The sequence below is a fragment of the Eublepharis macularius genome, chromosome 1 (genome assembly GCF_028583425.1).
Source record: "Eublepharis macularius isolate TG4126 chromosome 1, MPM_Emac_v1.0, whole genome shotgun sequence".
NCBI lineage: Eukaryota > Metazoa > Chordata > Lepidosauria > Squamata > Eublepharidae > Eublepharis > Eublepharis macularius.
In genome coordinates, this window is record NC_072790.1 from 207,248,610 (window position 1) to 207,272,094 (window position 23,485).

Sequence of the window (23,485 nt, forward strand, 5' to 3'; positions counted from 1 at the left end):
GAAAAAAGGAGATGTCAAAGGTTGTAACTCCAGGACAACTGCATTAATTTCCCATGCAAGCAACTTAATACTCAAAATCTTACAACAAACTCTCACCATATATGGAATGAGAAATGCCAGATGTTCCAAACGGTTTCAGAAAAGAGACATTGGAGATCCTATTGCAAATTTACATATCAGAGAATTTCAGAAGAAAATTAGCCTGCATTTTACACATTACAACAAAGCTTTCAACTGTATGCATCATGAAAAGTTATGGATGGTTATAAAAGAAAAAAGTATGCCAAAATATCTGATCATTTTGATATGGAACTCGGATGAAAGACTATTATTAGGACAGAATATGGGGAAACATAATGATTTCCAACTTGGGAAGGTGTCAGACAAGGCTATATTTTATCTCCAAACTATATTCAGCCAGCTGGGTGGCAGGGAAGTGCGGAGCCGGCTCCTCAGGGGCCCACGCCTCCTCCTCCGTGACTGCAGTGGCTTGTAGGGCAGCGGGGAAGGCCTGGATCAGTTGCTTGGCGGGAATCTCCCTGCTAAACAGCTGATCAGCGGGTTTAAACCCCCACTGGCTGGATCAGTTGCTTGGCAGGGATCTCCCCACCAAACAGCTGATCCACAGGTTTAAATGCCCCTTTCTGTGCTGCTTTGCAGTGGCACGGAAAAGGAGCATTTAAACCCCCGCTGGCTGGATCAGTTGCTTGGCAGGGATCTCCCCGCCAAACAGCTGATCTACGGATTTAAATGCCCCTTTCTGTGCTGCTTCACAGTGGCACTGAAAAGGGACATTTAAACTCCCGCCAGCTGGATCAGTTGCTTGGCGGGGATCAAACAGCTGATCTGTGGGTTTAAATGCCTCTTTCCATGCTGCTGCATGCTGGGCCCGATTAGGAATTCCCGAATCATTGTGAATCGGGTCAGATTCGAGTACTTTACCTGAATCTGAAACCCAAATTGCACACCGCTAGTAAATACTGCTCTAGTCTTTTCTCACTACTTCAGAACTTCTCCAACTGTGTTGAAACTGCTGGCTCAAACAGCATATAAAATTTTCTGCTCTGGTTCTTTAAATCTCTATCCTTGTATCTTGACTTTCCTTCTCAATCCCAATCTCCTTGTTCCTGGATCCTCTCCTCTCTAAACACAACTCAGTTTCCATCCCTGGCATGAGGCCTGTGTCTCAGGGAGGCATGCCATTTGCCCATTCCTCTGGCAATGGCTAACCACAAGCCCCATCATACAAGATCTTTGCCTACAATGCTCTTTCAAACTACTTACGTTTTTCTGCTTTCCCTTCTATTATTTTACACGTTTAACAAAGATTAAAAATCAAGTACTGTCCCCCTCATTGTCTGCTACCAGAAATATTTTCCCAGGGTATTTGCCCAGGTTTATGTCCATCCAAGCACAGAGCAAATGCCCTTTGCCCCAGGATATGTAGATGCACTTATGAAGTAATGTTCTTGTGTATTCCAAGATCTCTAGAAAATATATCCGAAGTGTATTTAACAGAACGGAAGCATTTGAGATCGCTACTCTTAAGATTTTACATTGTAGAGAACCAGTAGGGTAATGTAGCCAATGGGCTGTTAAATTTAGATCCAAAGGATTTTATATTGACAAGATCTCAACAACCTCAGATGACATTTTATGCTCTGGTGCTGTTTTTCAGAAGTACAATGTGGCAGGACATAGCCATAAGCTACTGCCAAAGGCTTTCCAACTGCAGCAGCTTAGTAAATGAATGGTTCCTAGAACTTTCATGGTGTGCAACAGAAATGATTTATGGTGAACCTGTGGCAGCTCAGATCAGGTACTAGAGCTGTGCGCCCCCCTCCAATATGGTTAATTGGAATGCAGGTTTCAGGATACAAAAAAAATTGGCACCCCTTACATTCAGGTAAGATTCCCTAATCTGGTTCGGTAACATCAGAGAATCTAAAGAGATTCTTAGTGCAACAGAACCAGTGTCACTTACAGGAGAGAGGAACAACCCAGGGCCAGTGGGGGAACACCTCAGAAAAGAACCAAACAAGTACCCAGCTGCACAGCACCAGAACCACCAAGTCCAAAGCAATAGCAAACACCGTTGTAACTTAATATAAGATGAATCCCTCAGGGCCTCAGAAAGTGAGGGAGGAGTAATTTTGGGAAACCCAACTTTTCCTCTCTCTACTAGTTTCTGTAGCCTGTTCTGCAGCCTACACTGCCACTTTCATTGGCTCAGAGAAGCCTCGAGACAAGAGCTGCAGGCTGTAGCAGCCCTTCATCTTTGGCCATCCTGTTCCCTTCCACCCCTGCAATGCAGAAAGTTAATATCACACACAAAAACAACACAAAAGTATTCTCTAGGTTCGTTTTGGGTGTTTCTGAAAGTTTCATCTTCTTGTTTGTGGCAGTTACATGGTATCAAATTCTCTATGTTCCCAAACATCTCTCTCTGAATCTTCCTGTTCCAGTGGCAAGCAAAGAGAACAACATTCTTGGTGATGCTTTTCTTATTTTTTTGCACAGATTTGTACCAAGGTCCAAGAGTGTGCTGCTTGGGCTGGTGTTGTGGGGGTGAGGGGTTCCAAATCAAAGCATTCATTGCACAGTGCGCTAACTGGGTCAAGGGCCCCTCTTGCTGGTTTTCTACCTACGTTTGGGAACGGACCTTTGGACACTTATTGTGAAGGGTCCTTCTCCTCTGAGGAACGGAGGGCATCTTGGGCGATTCCCACCATCCAATCAGGGAGACGGGAACTTAAATGTTTCTTCCTCTTCCTGATGGTGTGTGGGTTGCCCTTTCCCTCAGTTCAGACAATTCCACAAAGTAGTGTTCTAACTTTGGAACTTTAAACTGGTAACTGAGCAACTAAGAGGAAGAATAAAACAGAAGAAACATACAGCAACTAGAAACAAGCGTGCAAGACAGAACAGAAGAGAATGCAGAAGACGAAGGCCCCTGGGAGGGCAAGATGTCCTCAGTTCCTCAGAGGAGAAGGACCCTTCACGGTAAGTGTCCAAAGGTCTGTTCTCCCTCTGTGGCGGAGGACATCTTGGGTGCTCCCATAGCAGTTACGTTTTTCTGGGTGGGGACAGGTCTTCATCTTGGATTAAATGTTGCAACACTCTTCTCCCAAAGGCTGCATCCGCCAAGTCATACAAGTTCAGACTGTAATGTCTTATGAATGTGGATACCGAAGACCATGTGGCTGCCTTACACACTTCTTCCACCGATGCCTAATTTCCAAAGGCTGAGTTGATCACAGCGCTTCTTAAGGAATGTGCTGTAATCCCCTCAGGGATCTCTTTATGTGCCGCTCTGTACACTTCTGCGATGCAGGATCTAATACATCGACCTATGGCTACAGAAGACATTTTTCTTCCCGTGTTGGGAGGTCCCACGTTCAAGAAGATGGAATCTGTTCTTCTAATACTCTCTGTCCTGATGAGATACGTCTTGAGGGCCCTTCTCACATCCAGACAGTGCCATTCCCTCTCTCTAGGATGGATGTCTAGGCTTTGGGCAAAAAGAAGTTAGGTTGATCTCCTGTGTTCTGTGAAACCTAGAGTATGCTTTTGGGAGAAAGGCAGGGTCTGTTTGCAGGACCACCTTGTCCTTGTGGAATATACATAGATGAGGGTTTTATTGACACGGCACTGAGTTCTGATATTCTTCTAGCTGACGTGATAGCTACTAGGAAAATCACTTCAGCCTCAGCCACTTCAGGGGAATGTCCTTTATGGGCTCAAAGGGGGGTTTAGTTAATGCCCTAAGCACCGTGCTGAGTCTCCGTGTCGGGAAACAATGCACTGTTGGCGGGCTCAGGAAGGTTGTACCTCTCAGGAAGCGCCTTACATGTGGATGCCGAGAAATTTTTATTCCATCTATGGGGGCTAAAACCGAGTCCAAGGCTGCTGTTAGGCCAGAGTCCAGCCCGTCCTGTAAAAACGTGAGTACCGCACTCACAGGAGGGTGCAGAGGGTCCTTCTTTTTTCTTTTGGCCCATCTGACAAATGCCTTCCAAGAAGCATTGTATATCCTGATGGTAGAGCCCTTCCTAGAGGCTAGCATTGTGTCTACCACTCTCAGCATGTGCCCTAACTTGGTCCTAACTTTCAACTTCCAAGCGGTCAGATGTAAATGTTCCGGACATGGGTACCAAATGGGGCCCTGATGAAGTAGATACGGGAATGGTTCGAGAGTCAGGGGCGTATCTGTCACCAGTCTGCACAGCGTCAAGAACCACGGTCACCTCGGCCAACAGGGAGCTATTAGAGATATGATGAAAATTATTCCATAGACATGAATGCTGAAAGGGAAGAGAGAGTGAAGGGTGGGGTCTCCTAAAAGAAGAGCTCTTGCAGGCTCAAGCCATCACCATTCCACTAAGACAAAAATGCAGTAGAGGGTCTAAGAAGCCAATGTTGATGAACAGAGAGCTCTGTGATGAGCTAGGGAAGAAAAAGGAGATGTTCAAGAAATGGAGGGAAGGAAATGCATCTAAAGAAGAGTACCTAACTGTAGCTAGGCACTGTAGGGCAGCTGTTAGAGAGGCCAAAGCTCAGAATGAGCTGAGACTGGCTAGGGGGGCTCACCACAATAAAAGACATTCTTCAGATATGTGAGCAGCAAATGGAGGGTAAAAGGAGCAATATCTCTATTGCTGGGTAGAAATAGAAAAATTTTGATGGAGAACACAAAGAAGGCAGAAAAGCTAAATACTTATTTTACCTCAGTTTTCTCCCTGAAGGAAAGAACAGGTCCACCTAGAGAGGGTTCTAGCAAGGCATGGCATAAGGGCTGCTGGTTGACATGGGCAAGAGAAGCTGTTGGAGAAGCACCTAGCTGCACTGAATGTGTACAAATTCCCTGGGCCAGATGGGATGCACTCAAAAGTGCTTAAAGAATTTTCAAAAGAGCTTACAGACCCTTTGTTGATCATCTTCCAGGACTCTTTGAGGACAGGTGATGTACTGGAAGACTGAAGGAGGGCAAATCTTTAAGAAAGGGGGAAAGGACAATCCAGGGAACTACAGGCCAGTCAGCCTGACCTCTGTCCCTGTGAAAGTACTGGGATGGATATTAAAAGGTGCCAATATGCAAGCATCTGACAGACAACATGGTGATATGGGGAAATCAGCACGGATTTATCCCCAACAATTCCTGACAGACCAACCTCATCTCCTTCTATGATCGCATGACAGGCTTCCTGGATTGCGGGAATGCTGTCAATGTAGTTTATCTGGATTTCAGTAACGCTTTTGACAAGGTTCATCATGATGTTCTGATGAATAAACTGGAGGACTGTGAATTGGACTCCAGCATGGTTAGATGGATAGGGAACTGGCTGGATAACCGCACCCAAAAAGTAGTTGTTGCTGGCATCATGTCTGATCGGAGGGAGGTGTCCAATGGAGTGCCACAGGGCTTAATTTTGGGCTCAGTACTTTTCAATATTTTTATAAATGACTTGGATGAGGATGTGAAGAGATTATTCATTAAATCTGCAGAAGCCGCTAAACTGGTAAGAGTAGCAAACACCCTTGAAGATAAGGATAGAATTCAATGAGATCTGAATACACTGGAAAAGCGGGCAGATTTGAATAGGATGCAATTTATTAAGTTAAGTGCCAGGTTCTATTCCTGGGTATCAGAAATGCAAAGCATGCATCCTGCATGGAAGATACACTGGGTTGCAGTGTGTGTGAACAAGATCTTGTGGTATGGTTGGATAGGGAGCTAAATATGAGCAGTCAGTGTGATGCAGTAGCAAAAAAAGCAAATGCAATCTTGGGGCGTATCAACAAAGGTATAACATCCAAATCCCAGGATGTCACTGTTCCACTATATACCACATTGGTCAGGCCCCACCTGGAGTATTGTATACAGTTCTGGAGCTCTCACTTCAAAAAGGATGTGGACAAACTGGAACGGGTGTAGAGGTGAGCAACCCAGATGATCAGGGGCCTGAAGATCAAGCCTTATAAGGAAAGACTGAGAGATTTGAGAATGATCAGTTTGGAGAAGAGGAGAGACATGATTGCTCTCTTAAAGTATTTAAAAGGGGAGGGAAGGGAGCTGTTCCTGTTGGCAACAGAGGTTAAGACTCACAATAATGGGTTTAAACTACAGGATGGAAGGTACCAGCTGGATATTAGGAAAAACTTCTTTTCATTGAATAATTCAGCAGTGGAATTGGCTACTGTTGTGGGTTCCCCCTCGTTGGCAGTCTTCGAGGAGCAGCTGGACAAATACTTGTTGGGGATGTTTTAGGCTGTTCCTGCACTGGGCAGGAGGTTGAACTAGATGATCTGAAAGACCCCTTCCAACTGTGATTCTATGATTCTAACAAGAAGCTTAAATTCCTCTTCAGGAATCTAACAACTCCTTGAAACCCAGCCTACAAGTCTGACTATGGCAGCACAAACACTAGTTCTATAGCACCTGGCCTGGTTTCACTGAAGCCAAGAGATCCAGAGCAAGGCAGCAGCAGTCTAATTAATTTTTTACTAAGTACATGTGTGTGTGCGTGTGTGTGGGGGGGTTATATTTGACTAGAACACAACACTTGAACGCTTCTTAATTCACACAATCTTCATTAAGGGGAAAACTGTTGGTCTCTTTACGCTAAAATTAATTTGTGCTTGTTTAACAAGGCCTACACCTAGCCTAGGTTAAAAAGCCTTTTGAAAAGTTCTAGTTCCCTGCACACAAGTACAGCAGGTCTCTCAGTAGCAGCAGCAACTGTCTTTTGTCTTGAACCAGAATGCAAGGCAAGGCAATAACAAAAGAAAAAAGAAGCACCCCCACTAGAAAAATAGCAAATAAATGAACAGAAACTAACAGCAAACAAATAATTTAGTGAAAGCAAAAGCTGTGAATAGGAAGCTCTCAAAATTGTTGCCTCCATAATATTTAAGAGATTTAAAAAAATTAGATTCAGTTCGGTGTACTGGATAGGAGTGCAGAACTCTAATCTGGAGAACCGGGTTTGATTCCCCACTCCTCCACTTGAAGCTAGCTGGGTGATCTTGGATCAGTCACAGCTTCTAGGAGCACTCTCAGCCCCACCCACCTCACAGGGTGATTATTGTTGTGGGGATAATACTGACATACTTTGTAAACTGCTCTGAGTAGGCATTAAGTTGTCCTGAAGGGAGGTATATAAATCAAATGTTGTTGTTGTTGCTGTTATTAAAAAAGCTCAAATTATATCATAAAAAGGAGTTACAGTAAAAACCGATACTTGCTTCTAGGAAGATATGGTATATACCGCAAAGGTTGCAGCATTTAAATATGAAAGTTGCATATTTAAATACATATATCACATTCCCCTTTCATTCCTAATTTGTCTCTCTCAGACCGAGTCGAGTTCCTATAGGAATTCAGATGTTTCCATGAGATCAATGTAAGTCAGAAGGGTGAAAATATTCAGTTATTTGCAACTCTCTTTAATATACAAATACATCTCTAAGATAACACCTACTGAGTCTTTTGGCTGTAGAGCAAGGCTAGACTATATCTCCAGCACTACTTTCTGAAAAATACTTTTAAAGAATATCAATCATGCATAAAGACAAGCAGCAAAGAAAAAACAGTCTCTCTCAGAAGATAGGCGCAATCCCCACTTCTGATATTTGAAAGTAGTTTTCTTGGGTATGTAAAGCAGTTTATACTTTTGGTCAGGGCTTTTTTTCTGGGAAAAGAGGTGGTGGAAAGGAAAGGGTTTTTTCCCTTTCTGTATCCTCTACAAAAAATGAAATCTTTCATACTCCTTTCCCAAACGTTTCATTTCTTTGGAATCATATTTTAAAATATGCAAGGAGGGGGCCTCTAAAAATCCAAAACCCATCTCACAAATCTAAATTCTAACAGATTCCCCCTGCCAGTGTAAAATTCCTCAAAATTCCACAGAGTCTGAAATTCCTAATCTAATGAATATTTAATTTTCATATTTTCAGGGAGAGTTTTGCTTTACTGGAGTAATTCAAAAGAAGATACTCAACTCAGCTGCATTAGATTTATACTTAGTTTAAAATGGCTTTTTTTGTTGCCTGCCAACTCTACCTTACCAATGGCTAAGCTGTTGTGACATTGTGAAATGCTCATAAATATTCCAATGTCCCACACAAACAATGTTCATAAAAACTTCCTTAACTCCAGTATGTCCACTGCAATTTCAGTGATGTTAATCAGCTGAGGGTGAGGAGAACCATTTGAGTTAAAGCTATTAAGACATAAGAACACCTATATGCTGAGGAATATATTGATGAAAGCCTTCTGTGACTTGGACACAGCTATCCATTCCTAGCATAAAACTAGAATAACCGTAACTGATATTTTAACTAATACAAATAACCATAACTGATATATTTAACTAACACAGAACCAATCTGCATTAAAAAGCTGTGGGAACCATAACAATGTCAACTTCAGTCAACAAAAGAATGAAAGCAACACACACATCCATGCACAGCCCCACCTACCCCCATGAAAAGAAAGCAGAATGAACTCAAAGCAGCACACACACACACACACACACACAGCTCCCAGCCCATGAAAAGCAGAATTAACTCAAAGCAGCACACACGCACAAACAGCCCCACCCCCAAAAGAAAACAGAATGAACTCAAAGCAGCACACATCCACACACAGCCCCATCCACCCACCCCTGAATGAAAATAAAACAGAATGAACTCAAAGCAGTTTAGCCTCCTCCGGAGAGCTGGCCCAAGCAGCTCTGCTTGTGCTCTCTCTCTCTCTCTCTCTCTCACTCACAGAGGAATGAAAAGAAAGCAGAATGAATTCAAAGCAGCTTATCCTCCTCTGCAGAGCCCACACCAGCCCCATCTCTCTCTCTCTCTCTCACACACACACACACACACAGGAATGAAAAGAAAGCAGAATGAACTCAAAGCAGCTTAACCTCCTCTGCAGAGCCAGTGCCAGGCTTGAGCAGCATCTCCTTGCTGTCTCAGTACCAACAGCTCTCGAGCTCTTTCTCACACACACACACGGAGGTGGGGAGAGGGGGGAATGAAAAGAAACCTGAATGAACTCAAAGCAGCTTAACCTCTTCTGCAGAGCCTGCGGGCCCAAAGGAGGAAGGAATCACGTGGGTGTTCCCCCTCAAAAAAAGTCCTGCTTTTGGTTCCAGCTAGAACTATCTAAACATCATTTTAAAAATCCAATCTGTAAGCAATAAATTCCTATCAGTACCAAGAGCTCTGATAATTTATCAGACTTCAGTTCTGTGAAAACATTAGTTAGTGTCAAACAACACATCTCTCTGACAGACTCCAGGACAGGTATAGCAAATGCTCATAATATTTAACCTATGTCTCCTTTCATCTTAGGCATGGCAGGATGAGACCACATCTACTAGGCAACCATGGCTGCTGACTACAACATCAGGCTTCTCTACCATCTACAGCATTTATTCTAATTCAAGACTGGTTTTTTCACAGGTGTGCCATCAAAAAAAAAAGGAGGGGTTACATTATATTCACACATAAGATACGGTTATGTCCAACAACTACTTTCTTGTATAACATTTTTAAGGGGGTCACTTTACATTCATCTTCCTTTCAAGTAAATATGGTACTTATCATGGGATGAAATTTAGGACACACAATGCTTTTTTAGTATAGTATACTATAGTACAGCACAGTACAGTATATTTTTCCTATCCTTCATCCCAGGAACTCAGAGTGGCATCATTATTCTCCTTACCTCAATTTTATTCTTACAACTCTGAAGGTAGGTCAAAGGTCACCCAGTGTGCTTCATGACTGTGGGGATCTGAACCTTGGTTTCCCCAATTTGACACAGTAGCCACTACACTATTAGTTGCAAACTCTAGATTCAGTCATGAAATCTAACCCAGTAATTGGAACCCTCAGAACTACAGTGGTTGTTTAATAGCAAACTTTCTAGCATTCATGTTTGCAGATAAAAGCTTAGAACAAAGAAGTACAAGTAGAATGCTTGCTTAAATCTTTGAGGATACACAACGTTGGGATCAGAATTTTAGTGGCCTGCTGAGGAGAATAATTTATCATGAAGCACAGCCTGTACCCTTTGGGAACCCAATGCTATTTTTCTGCAACTTTTATATCCACAGATAGGTCTGGATAGTTTATAACCTCATTCCAAATCCTGGTTAGCTTCATGCAAACATAATACTAAACAGGGAGCAGGAAGATTTGCATGGGTGCAACCATGCAAGCTAACAGTTATGTTCCCAATTTCCTAATTGTGGCTTGGAGATCACTAGTGTTATATCTGGGGTCAGAGGAAAGAACAGCAGCTTCAATGTTCATAAAAAGCTACTTTGACAAGCATGCACAACACACATACATTATACAGTAATCTCTCCTCAAAAGGAAAAATATACGTTACCATGCCATGGTCAAATGTAAAAACACCAACATCACGCCCGTGATGAATGTGATTCCGTCTGATAATAGGGTTTCCATGGTTTTTAACCCAAATCCCAGCCAATGCGTTATTAGAGATCTCATTATCCTCATATATTCCCTAAAAGATCAGTAAAGATTGTTCATTTAAAATGGGTCCAGAGGCTTTAATTTTTATGTGAAGTTGGAGAAAAATGACATAGAACATTACCTGTGCATGATCTGTGATGTAGAGCCCGACATTTTCACAATCACTGATATTACAATGCTTGATAGTAGGACAAGCACCCTGGCCACTAACACAGACTGCAGAACCAACTGAAAGGAAGCATTCAGGTATGAAAATTCAGATCTGCTTTTGCAAAAAAACATGTACAATATGCCCCATCATCTAAATATGTAAAACTGAAGTAACGAGGGTAACTGTTGCAAAATACTTTAAATGAGTTTTAGATTGTTATTAATTGATCTCAGGCAAATGAAGGTGAAAGTACATAGCGAACTGGTACAAGGCCGTCTACAATAATAAGCAACCTATTATAATTTAATCAAAAATGGCCAAGGAGTTGATGGAATAAAGTACTGTTCGAACCAAAACCTATAATTCACAGCGTTCTAATAGAGCACATTTTAAGAAAAGAATGGTTTCAGCATGTTTCAGAATAATCTCAACAGATTGCTGTCTGCTACTTTATGAGAGAGTAACAGAATTTACTAACCTGTACAAGTACTTCGAATAATACAATGGTCTATTATTGGGCTGCAGTTGACTGTAATCTCTAAGCAATGGTGGGCATTGTGATGCTGTGCAGATTTGTCATCAGGGTTAAACTGAAAAAATATGAAGTATTAAACTCTCCTCAAGACTCTTTCAATGTATGTTCAAATTACTAAATTTGCCCTTATGGGCCTTACCCTGATTGTCATGTAGCCAACATAAGCATCCTCAGACCCCTCCATGAAGACAAAGGTTGAATCTCTTGTGTTTTCTATAATTACTTTATCTGCTACTTTCCCAGGAGCTGTAAACAAAACATGATTTTAAAAGCTAATGATCCATTATTTATTTATTTATTTATAGTCTGCCTAATCAAGGTGGATTATATGGTGTTAGTCAATGTAATCAAATAGCAAGAGACATCTAATAAACAATGTAACAATATAAGGATTACAAAAATTAGAAACTATGGAAACAAGCTCTAGATATGATGCAAAAAATGGTGTTACTAAAGTAAAAATTAATGTAGTGATAGCAGGATATACATAGAATGAACAGATAATACATACCATATACAATGGCATAGGCTACAGTCCTGTTCCCTTTATAGAAGTGCCTTCCTGAACCATTCTATAATATGATAGCCCTATTACCTTTATAAAAATGCCCTCCAGAACAATTAGGTTTTTTTGTAGCTTGCAGAATGAAAAAAGTATGGAAAGCTTCCTGACCTTCTCAGGCAGGCCATTCCACAAAGTAGGAGCCACTACACAAAATGCATGGGTACGGGCAGATATTGGTCTTACTCATTTGCAGGGGGGGGGCACTTTCATAAAGGTTTGCTCAGATGAGTGAAGATGATACTGTAGAGAAGAGTACATAGTACTACTTTCTGTTTTTAAAAAAGCCAACAACCTATTAGCAGGTTGTTCAACAATAAGCTTTATACTACTTGGTGACTCAAAAAGACAACTTGAGCACTGTAAAAGCATTTAATCCTTGAAATCTTGTAGCTTCACTCAATAAGAAGCCAAAGGATGGAAACGTTTTTATTCCAGATCCATGTTCCTTGATCCCAGATTCCAACTCCCAGTTTTTAGTAAAAATGAAACATTTTTTTCATTGTTAAAGCAAATTCCAAATAAAATGGATAAGGATTGGAAGTATCACTTGCAACTCTGGACTTCATCAGATCTACAGATATGAAAAGCAACAAACTATCTCCACTCAGACCTCTGTATGGGCCATTTTTTGCTGCTTGCCAAGATGAACACATACTTTTTCATTATAGTGTAGGGAATATTTTTTACTCTCTTTGCAAACATAAACCCCTTAAACTCTAGTTACTGAATGAATTGTTCAAAATAAGATGTCATTTAATATTCAAATCAACTGCAGGGGGGAAAAATCAGTCTAAGCGTGGAATAAATTTTTCCCTGAGCACTAAAGAAGCACCAGTTTCTGTGTGCTACTCCCAAGAAGTCAGCAGGGGGAGCAAAAATCCACAAAACAAAGCCACAGAGAAAAAATATTATTGTTTTGATCCCAGCAGTGTAGATTTGCATGTAAGGTAAAACAAGAGAGAGAGGCATAGTTTAGTATTAAACTGTGTAGAAAGAAGGGGACCAAAAACGCCTGCAAGACAGATTACATAAAATTTATTGTTTGCAGCTTCAGAAGAAACTTCAATGGAGAAAAAATCCCTCTTGATACTATACCCAAAAGCCAAGTAGTCCTGTTATAGCATTCTTAATTCTTTAAACTAAGGCTAAGCAGCAATGCTGAGTATGTCAAGACAGTAAACAAATACAGAGATGAACACCATAAAAATCTATTTTTCTCTCCATGCCCCACTTCTAAAAGGGAACAAAAGATTAGGAAACAGATTATTGCTTCACCCTTTCATTTCTTGCAACAATCTTAGAATTAGTTAGCTTTACAATTAGTTAGTTAGAATCAGTTTAGTTTTACTGAGTTTCCAAGAAGGAACAGACACAGGTTTGCTTTTGCCCATTCTTCTATGTAAGAGGTAAATACATTACATATTTTAAAAATATTTCTCTTAACATGGTCACTAGTCATGGATTCCAGAGGGGGCTCAGCAACAGTCATTACTATATTAATACCCTCAACACTTAAAAATACCATAATCATAAAACATCAGATGTACGCTACCATCAACTAGAACTGAAACTTTTCATGACAGATACCACACCTCTTAAACTCAAAACTCCTATATTAAAGAAATTGTAGACACAGAAAATACTACTGCTTGTGGGGAAAATGCTACTATGATTACATCTGCAGAATAAACTGATTTTTAGAACCATGAAGCTGGAAGGAGTATTGCAGGCCATTTAGTCCAACCCCACTACTCAGTGCTGGAAATCCAAAACTAAAGCATCCCTGACAAACAGCTCTGCAGCCTCTAGACTTCCACAGAGGGCAAACCCAATACCCTCTTCCTTAGATAGCTGGTTCTATTGTTAAACTGCTTTCACCTCTCAGGAAGTTTCTCCAAACGTTCAACTGAAATCTAATCTACTGTGATTCCATTAGATTTAGCCTTGTCCTCAGGAACAGCAAGATAAGTCTTTGTCCTCTTCTACATAACAGCCCTTCAAGTTTTTAAAGTGTGCTATCATGTCTTCCCTTGGTCTTTTCCCATTAGTCTTCTCTTCTCCAACCCATCAAGTTCTTTCAACCTTTCCTCACAAAATTGTTTTCTGGACCCCTGTCCACCTTCGGCCTTTTTTGCACAGGCAATTTTTACTGTGTTTGGTCCCAAACTCTTTGGGTTTTCTTCTGAATTCCAGACGATTAACTCCCCCTTCAGATTTCAACACAGCATTTCAAGGGTTCTCTTCCGAGTTTTCTCCCCACACAGAAAAAGCACAGGTAGAAAACTAGGGAGAGAACCTTTGAATCACTACACTGAGAGCTGAAGGGGAAGTTGATCATCTTGTATTTGGAAGAAAACCCAAAGAGGTATGGAGCCAAATGCAGCAAAAATCGCCTTTTTGCCTTCTGCTTCAGAACTCACTCCAATTTAGAAGCAGAACATGAGTTAGGAAAATGGAATCCTGAAACTAATTGAAACTTCCACAAGAACAAGGCTTGGTCCTTCAAGGATGAGCTTCACTACACTACACCCCTGATGACTAAGATACACTGTAGAAGAAATTTTCAGAGAAAAAAGTTCAGGTGCATGCAAAGTGACAGGAAGCTTATGGTTCAGCTTCAATTCTTTCTAAGTAGGAGCCCTAATGGCATATGCCCTATGTAAAGTACAATATAGTTTGATCTGAGAAAGTTACATGCAGTACAAGATCAGATCTGCTTGAAAAGGTAAATGTAGGCTTTGCTATAGTTAAAGAATTCTGGATAAAGAAGAAAAAGGAACACTCCCAGGACATCAAATCACCAGACGTTTGCTATTGAGTCGCAAAATTCAAATGTGAAATTCGCAGTTATGATGCTAAAATAATCTTAATGAAAATATATTAAAAGAAAATTTAGCCAGTAAATGATTGCAACCCAATCATTTACTTCTTAAAAGCTGTTTTGCTATACTTCTGTAGGCCTCTGTAGCCTACATTCACCCTGTTTTTAAAAGGAAAAATCTCAGGTAAAGAGGAAACAGTTCATTTTTATTCCCTAGTTTAAAAACCTAGACTAACCAACATGGAAGTGCTAGTAAGTTTTCTCAATACTAATTTTGACAGCAGCATTGACAGCAGACCATACACATATGTGCAGTTTTACCAAGCAACAGAGACAGATAGGTAAGATTGCTAGAGCTCACCAAGATGCTTCTACATATTTAAATGAGTATTCAGTCTACTGGCCAGATGAAGAAATATGAAGTCAAGACTAATCTTTAACATACCTTTTAAAGCGCCAACACGTATTCACAAATGTACCACAAAAAATTTCAAAAACCACTACTGCCGAGCCAAAGGGAAATCTTCTAGAAAAAGGGAAGTATGCATGACAAAAAGTTGCTAACCAGTTAATACAGAGCAAATAGATATATTCATTAAAAAGAAAAGAAGAAAAGTCTACCATGGTTTTGTAAAGAATTTTTATTGGATGGGTTTACAAACATAAAAATCGTTATCATTATCCACCCCATTGCATTTTCCCCATCCTTCCCCCCCCCCCTTTTCTGGTGACTCCCAGCAGTTTTCCATACCCAATTTAATCTAAAAAGTGTATCATATAAATTCTTAAAATCTATAATGTATATCTATATTATACATACTAATCAAATCTCTTTACTAACTATATTGCTTATCTTAGTTAAAAATATAAAAATTATATAAGTAATAATAGGTCTACCATGGTTTTGTTCAGGAAATATGCACTATTAAACTGTTCCTTTCATCTGAAACAGGTCTTCAAGATGACTAATACTTGCAATGGCAGATATATAGTAGCAAGTGCATTCAAAGAACTCAGCAGCAAAAATGTCAAAGTGTGATTGAACCTATCTCCATGGGTGACATGGTCCTTTAGGAGTCTTACTCCGTATTGTTTAAAAACTCAGCACTTCCAACCAAATCAGCCTTACAAATGTACTTAAAGGAACCTTTCCAAAGTGAAGAACAATTCCTCAGGTCTGAGAGTCTAATAGCACTACAGGAATAGCTTACTGCAACTCATTTACTGCTTAAAGGCTTTACTGCCACACTTCTATAGGCTCATCAAACAACCACAAACAGCAGTTCATTTTGAAATATTCAGGGAAAGAGCAAAGAGGAGATGTAAAGGAATTCCTCATAAAAAATAAGAGAAAGCGGTTCCTGTTTAATCCTGGAGAGCAGACCATCTTGTCTATACCACGGTCTTGATAATGGTTTTATTACATATAGGCAGAGATTTGGATGTTAGTCTCAATTTCAATTTCCTCATTGTCAAATTGTGTAATTTCAAGTTGTGTAATTCCTCAGTAGTCATTACTTTTGTCTTCTTGATTTTCAGCTGTAATCCTGCTTTGGCGCTTTCTCCTTTAACTTTCATCAGTAGTCGTTTCAAGTCTTCACTATTATCTGCCAGTAATGTGGTATCATCTTCATATCTCAAACTGTTAATGTTCCCTCCACCTATTTTCACTCCACCTTCTTCTAGATCTAACCCAGCTTTCCTTATGATATACACTGCATAGAGGTTGAACAGGTAGGGAGATAATATGCATCCTTATCTGACACCTTTGCCAATTGGAAACCATTCTGTTTCCCCATATTCTGTCCTGACAGTAGTCTCTTGCCCAGAGTACAGGATGCGTATCTATAAAACACAGGCTGATTTTCTTCTGAAATTCCCTGGTATGTTTCATTAGGTATCATGAATTTGCAATGTGATCTCTGGTGCATCTTCCTTTTCTGAACCCAGCTTGAACATCTGGCATTTCTCATTTCATGGCAGTGGCATTTCAACTTACCCAGGTTAGTACTGCGAAGCAGAAGGCAATGGTAAATCACTTCTGCTAATCTCTTACTTTGAAAACTCTACGATGAGACAATCTAAAATGAAAAAAAGATATAGTGCTGGAAGATAGGACTCCCAGGTCAGATGGCATTCAATTGGCTACTGGGGGAAGAGCCAAGGACAAGTATGAATGGCACTATTCTTAATGATGGGACTGGATTAAAGCCGAAAGGATGTCCAGTTGCGAACATGAATAGATGCAAAAGGAATGTGCAAAGCTGTGCAACACACATAATAGGAACATGGAACATGAGAAGTATGAAGCCAGGTAAGCTAGATATTGTAAAAGAAGAAATGGAATGTTTAAACACTGCAGTCTTGGGTGTGAATGAACTAATGTGGACTGACTTAGGACATTTTCAGTCAGAAAACCACAGTGCTTTACTGTGGAAATGAACTCAAAGAAATGGTGTTGCTCTAATAGTGAGGCGAGACATAGCACAAGCAGTCAAGAGTTAAAACGCAGTTTGACCGAGTAATATCAATCAGACTTCAGGGAAAGCCTGTTGACATAACCATAATTCAAGTTTATGCTCCAACTACACTTGTTGAGGAGGAAGAAATCAAAAACTTTTATGCAAGTGTCCAAGAGGAAATTGATCATACACCTAAACAAGATAAGCTGATAATAATAGGTGACTGGAATGCAAAAGTTGGACATAAAACAGAATCAAACAAAGCTGGAAAATTCGGACTAGGATCACGAAATGAAGCAGGAGAGCAGCTCACAGAATTTTGTGAAGCCAACGATCTGTTCATTGCTAATATATACTTTAGGCAACCAAAAAGACGACTATATATGTAGAAATCACTGGATGACCAATACAGGAACCAAATAGATTACATAATTGGAAGCAGAAGATGGAGAAGCTCTGCTAAAACAAACTCTGCTAAAGTAAGACAAGGAGCTGATTGTGATACAGATCATGAGTTGCTAATATCAAAAATTAGAATAAAGCTGAAGAGAAACACTAAAAAAATCATAGTGCCAAAATACAATCTAAATAATATTCCTGAAGAATTTAAAGACCAGGTAAGGAACAGATTTGCAATACTAATTTTAATTGATCACGTGCCAGAAGAACTATGGGCTGAAACCAGAGAGATATTATCAAGGAAGAATGTGCAAAGAATATTCCTGTAGCTGAAAGGAGAAGCCTAAATGGATGACTGAGGAAGCTCTTAAAATTGCTAAAGGCAGACAAGAAGCAAAAGGTAACAGAAATAGGGTCAATATTCTAAATGCAGCTTTTCAGCAACTTACACGCAGAAGTGCAAAGGAATAGAAGACAACAACAAAAAAGGAAGAGCAAGAGATCTGTTCCAAAAGATCCAAGAAATCAAAAGGAAATTTAAGCCATGGCTTGGGATGCTGAAAGATCAACATGGAAATACAGTTTCCAGAAATGCAGAGCCAGTTTGGTGTAGTGGTTAAGAGCGCAGGACTCTAATCTGGAGAGCCAGGTTTGATTCCCCACTCCTCCACTTGAAGCCAGCTGAGTGACCTTGGGCTAATCACAGTTCTCTGGAGCTCTCTCAGCCCCACCCACCTCACAGGGTGTTTTGTTGTGGGGATAATAATGGCATACTTTGTAAACCACTCTGAGTGAGCATTAAGTTGTCCTGAAGGGCGGTATATAAATCGAATGTTATTGTTGTTGTTATTATTTGATCAGAACAAAATAAAGGAAAGTTGGAAACAACACATCTAAGAACTATACAAAAGAGAAGGATGACATACTTTTGATGAAGAATCTTTTGATGAAGATCCACAAATCCTAGAAAGGGAAATAAAAGCTGCACTCAAAGCAATTGGGAGAAACAAAGCACCTAGATGGAAGACCATTAGAGCTATTTCAAGCTACAGAAATGGAGTCCATCAGAATCTTAACAAGAATCTGTCAGTAAATATGGAAAACAAAACAATGGCCCACAGACTGGAAACGCTTAGTCTACATTCTGATGTCAAAGAGTGCAGCAACTATCAAACTATCGTGTTAATTTCCCATGCAAGCAAAGTGATGCTCAAAATTCTACTGCAAAGACCCTTACCATATATGGAATGAGAAATGCCAGTCTAATCATAATCTGTTCTACAAAAAGGGGGGCTGTGATGGCAAAGGTTCAGGGCTCTTGTAATTTTTTTAATTTTAATTTTTTTAAATTTATTTTTAGTTTTTCAAAACAAGGGGGTCCAGAAAAAGAGGGGGGGGATAACAGGATCCAAGGAATGGTAGGATTTTGCACTACAAGGGTTGTTAAAATACAGCGTACATACAACATACCTTCATCAGAGTTCATCAATGTTAAAATGAAGATTGCATCTACTATTCCAGCTTCTGTGTACCTTACTGACTAAATACATTCTTTTTCTACAGTGTGTTCACTTTTAGATCAACTAAAGATCAAAACAAGTGCACTCCATGCACATTCTTACTGCTATATTAATATGGTCTAATGCTTCTATACAGATCATTTCTATTTCTTTTAACTATTATGCCAAAGTTTCCATATCTTGTATTCTACCTCATCAATGATATTTAAGCATTTTCCATCTTATTAGATCCTAACCTTATATTCAGTCTAGAACAATATATCAGTATACTATCTTATTCAGATTTCTAAAACTAAAACATTTTATGCATTTTCTCCTTTGTGAGTAAAATATTTTCCCCATTTCTCTTCGAATTCTCTCATTGGTATTCTGTTTAAATAGCTTATCAGTTTTGCCACCACTGCGTGTTCTGCCATCTTGTCTTTCCAGATTTCCCTAGTTGGGCATTCTTCTTCCTTCCATCTGGCTGCAAATACCAACCTCGCTGCCGTCAATAAATATCTAAATAGTTTGTGTAATTTTCTATCTACATTTTCTGGTAGTATTCCCAACAGCATAGTTTGTGGATTCACGGCGAACTCAAATTTTAAAACTTTTTGCATCTCAGCATGTATTTCTTTCCAGAAGCTTTTGCTTTTGTGGCAAGTCCACCACATGTGATAAAAAGAACCGTCAGCTTCTTTACATTTCCCACATGACCCCACATATTTCTTGTCCATTTTCTCGATGTCTTTTGGTGTAATGTACCATCTGAAGAACATCTTGTACCTGTTCTCCCTTAATGTTTGACTTGCTGTAAATTTTATGCCCTTTGTCCAAAGATTCTCCCACTGTTGAAATGTTATTTCCTCTCCGAAATTTTGCATCCACTTTATCATGCACACTTTAACCTGTTCTATTTCAGTATCATATTGGAGTAAAAGTTTATATATTAGACCCAAGATGTGTTCTTTTTTCCTGATGATTATTTTCTCAAAATCTGTAAGATTCCTTAACTGTCCTCTGAGTTCCTTCAGGGCTTCTTGCATTCTGGAAACTGCCTGAAAATATATCAGCCATTGTATTTTTTTTCTCTTCATCTTGAATTTCTTGCCATGATTTTATCTTTCCTCTAGGGTTTGTCATGTCTTGGTACGTTATAAAATCATTATCTTTCCTCTGATTCTTATCACAGAAGGCATCAATTGGTGAAAATAGTGGTGATACCAACGGACTTATTCTTCTTCTAACCGAATCCCAAATTTGAATGAGACTGTCTCTTATAACATGACTTTCTTGTTTTTTTCTTGATCTTTTTGCCACCCAAAGGAGGTTGTGTAGTCCATCTGTCAGGTCCACTGCTTCTAGTTGTATTAGTCTATCTTTGGGATTTCTTATCCAGTCTATAATCCAAACTAGACCAGTTGCTTCATCATATAATTTGATATTTGGGACTGCCAACCCTCCTCTGGAAGTTTCATTTTGTAATACCTTGAATCTTACTCTTGGTTTTTTACTGTTCCAGATAAATTGGTTAATTTGTCTTTGGCCAATCCTTCAATGTCTTATCTTTTATATTAATTGGTAACATTTGAAACAAAAAAATTGATTTTCGGTAAAACATTCATTTTAATCGCCGAAATCCTTCCAATCCAAGATAGATTTAATTTAGACCATCTTTCCAAGTCTTTTTGAATTCTCCTTCACAATGTTTCAGAATTATCTCTAAACAAGGTGTCCTTATGTCTTTTTTTTTTAAGATTTTTTATTCTTTTTATTAACTACATTAACTAACAATACAAAGGAAAGAAAGGGGAACAAGGGAAGGCAAGAGAAAAAAAAAACCAACAACAACATATAACAACTACACTACACAGAATGTTTTCCCTTCATACTGCCATTATTCAAAAAATTAAAGCTTTGTATAATATTGATGGAGTGGTTGACCTTACAAAATGCAAATTACAGTTCAAATTCAAATTAAGTTTTCCTCCCCCTCCTGGGTCCCGGACGCAGTTCTCTCTGAGCAACTGCAGCCGCAGTGCACGTTTCCTCCCCCCCCCTCAGACTTCTCCTTTTCTTCTTGCTTGGTGCGCTGAAATTCCAGATTTTCGTCCTCAAAATCCCTTAGTTGATCTTCTGATAATATCTTGTAAGCTTGATCTTTGTAACTGAACCAGATTCCTTCCGGAAATAGCCATTTGTACTTTATTCCACGTTCCCTCAGAAGAGCTGCGAGCTTTTTATACTTAAAACGTCTTTTCCGAACTAAAAATGGGACGTCTTTCAGTATCTTAACTTTGTTACCCAAAAAGTCCAGATCCGCGTTATATGAATTGTATAGGATAGTGTCTCGGATCCTTTTAGATGAAAAATCGATGATGATCTCGCGAGGCAGCTGACGCTTCGTTGCATATTTTGAAGAAGCCCGGCGGACTTCCAAAATGGCGCTTTTAACCTCTTCTTTAGTTGCCTTCGCGGGTGTCGCCAATAGTTCCTAGACCAGACCCCATAAATCCTCATTTTCCTCCTCTTTCACGTTCTGGAGGCGCAAAATTGTCTGTGTTCGTTCCACTTGTAGCCCGATCAGCTGGTTCTCCACCAGCTTTAACTCTTTATTCGTAGCCTTCACGAGTGACGCACTTTCCCGAGCAGACTTCTCTGCCCCCCCCCCGCTGCTTCCTTGATGGTTTTCACTTTGCTCTCAATTAAGCCCACCCTTTGATCTGTTTCGTTCAGCTTGTCAACAAAGGGTTTTATGGCTTCGATAACCGCCCTCCGCACCAATTCCTCGAGCGACTCTCCCTTCCCCTGCAGGGCAGCCGAGATTGACTTGCCCAGAGCGGGACTTTGTTTTTTCGCTGCCATTTTAGGGGGGGGGGGACCGCCAACCAGATTCTGAAACTCAGCGAAGGGGAAGAATGAGCCTTCTTAGCTTCAGATCCCACCACTCCTTTGCATGCGCTTGTAATAACAGAAGGGATTCGCTTACTTACAGGCTTCCGCCTAGTTCTGCTCTTTGCCGTTTTCCATGGCCCGGCAGCACTCGAGGCGCCGCGCACGTCTGCCGGCCTCCATAGGGACAAACGGGCAATTAACCCCCTGCATTGATTTTCGGGGGGCTCTTCCCGCAGCGTCCCGGACCCTGCCTCCCTCACTGGGAGTCTTGGGGGCTAATCTTCGCAGATCAGCCGCCCGGTCAGGGTGCTCGAGCGCTTCCTCCCGGACCTGCGGAGAGGAGCGTCCGACATGGCCGAGAAAACGAAACCGACCAAGGTGTCCTTATGTCTTGTTAGATAAATGCCAAAACATTTCACTGGGTTTGCTGCTATCTCACATCCTGATACTTCTTGGATTTTTTCTTCCTCCTGCTTTGTTAAAAGTTTGGGGATAATTTTTGTTTTTTTCTTGTTAATTTTAAATCCTGAATATTTACCGAACTTCATAAGCTGTTCCATCACATCTAGTATTGTCTCCTGCAGGTTCAGAATCGTCAAAACCACGTCATCTGCGTAGCATTTCAATTTAAATTCTTCATCGTCCACTTTTAAACCTTTGATTTTGGGGTCTTGCCTTATCTTGGAAGCTAGAATTTCCATTGCCAATATGAATAGTTGTGGTGACAAAGGGCATCCTTGTCTAGTACCTTTTTCTATTTGCAGTTCTTCTGTCAATACTCCATTAATTAAAATCTTCGCTTTTTGCTTTGCATAAATTCCTTTTATCCAATTTTCAAACTTAAGGCCAATACATCAATTTTGTATTATTTTTTGCAAAAAAGTCCAAAAAAGGTTATCAAATGCTTTTTCAGCATCCAGAAAGACAAATGCAATCTTATGTCCTTTTTTCTCCACTAATTCCATTACATCAATTACAAATCGAATGTTTTCTTTCATATATCTCTTCAGCACAAAGCCCGTCTGATCAGGATGTATTATGTTCATTATGCTTTTTCTTAGTCTCTCTGGCTCAGAGCTCTTGTAGATGAGAAGCAGGCCACCCTAAGTAGGGGAACAGCCAGCACGGCTATAGTTGGCACATGGAACATACCCCCAAACACAGATGAGAAAGCTAGTTGAGAACTAGTTGTATTAACTATGGGCCTTTCCACATGGGGCTTTTACATTGGTTCTGGACCCATACTGCGTCGATTTCTTTCCAGAGTTCTGCACACATGGTCAAAATACCCTGATTAAGTCTCCAGACTGCTTCCCAGACATTTTTTCATTCTGCACTTTTTTGCATTCTGCATCTGCCATAGAAATCAATCTTCCCTTGTCTTTTCTACGGTTTTTCTCCCTGCACACATAACCCAATTTTTTTCCACAGCTAAATCAAACAAAAGCTTTTTTGATGTGCAGCTAAATCAAACAAACACTTTTTGATGTGCTTTCTTCAGTGTGAGGCCAGGCCCTGCATTTAGCCCTACCCTTTTTATCCCCCTGCGCCCTGATTGGTTGAACAACCAATTTGGGTTCTTTTCGTGAATTTTTTAAAAAAGCAACACTGCAACATTGGTGCCTTAATAAAAAATGTGGTTAAGGAACTAT

General features: G+C 40.2%; 1 protein-coding gene across 2 annotated transcripts in view; it reads right to left on the reverse strand.

Annotated features, from left to right (window-relative positions):
* The window catches only part of FBXO11 (F-box protein 11), a 133,670-nt gene that overhangs the window by 34,454 nt on the left and 75,731 nt on the right, over nt 1–23,485 (reverse strand). For both annotated transcript variants that reach the window (XM_054985767.1, XM_054985759.1), the window contains exons 8-11: nt 11,329–11,435; nt 11,133–11,244; nt 10,625–10,731; nt 10,397–10,534 (exon numbers count right to left, since the gene is read on the reverse strand). In XM_054985767.1, the coding sequence (XP_054841742.1) occupies nt 10,397–10,534; nt 10,625–10,731; nt 11,133–11,244; nt 11,329–11,435 (464 nt within the window). The remainder of the gene's footprint in view (nt 1–10,396; nt 10,535–10,624; nt 10,732–11,132; nt 11,245–11,328; nt 11,436–23,485) is intronic.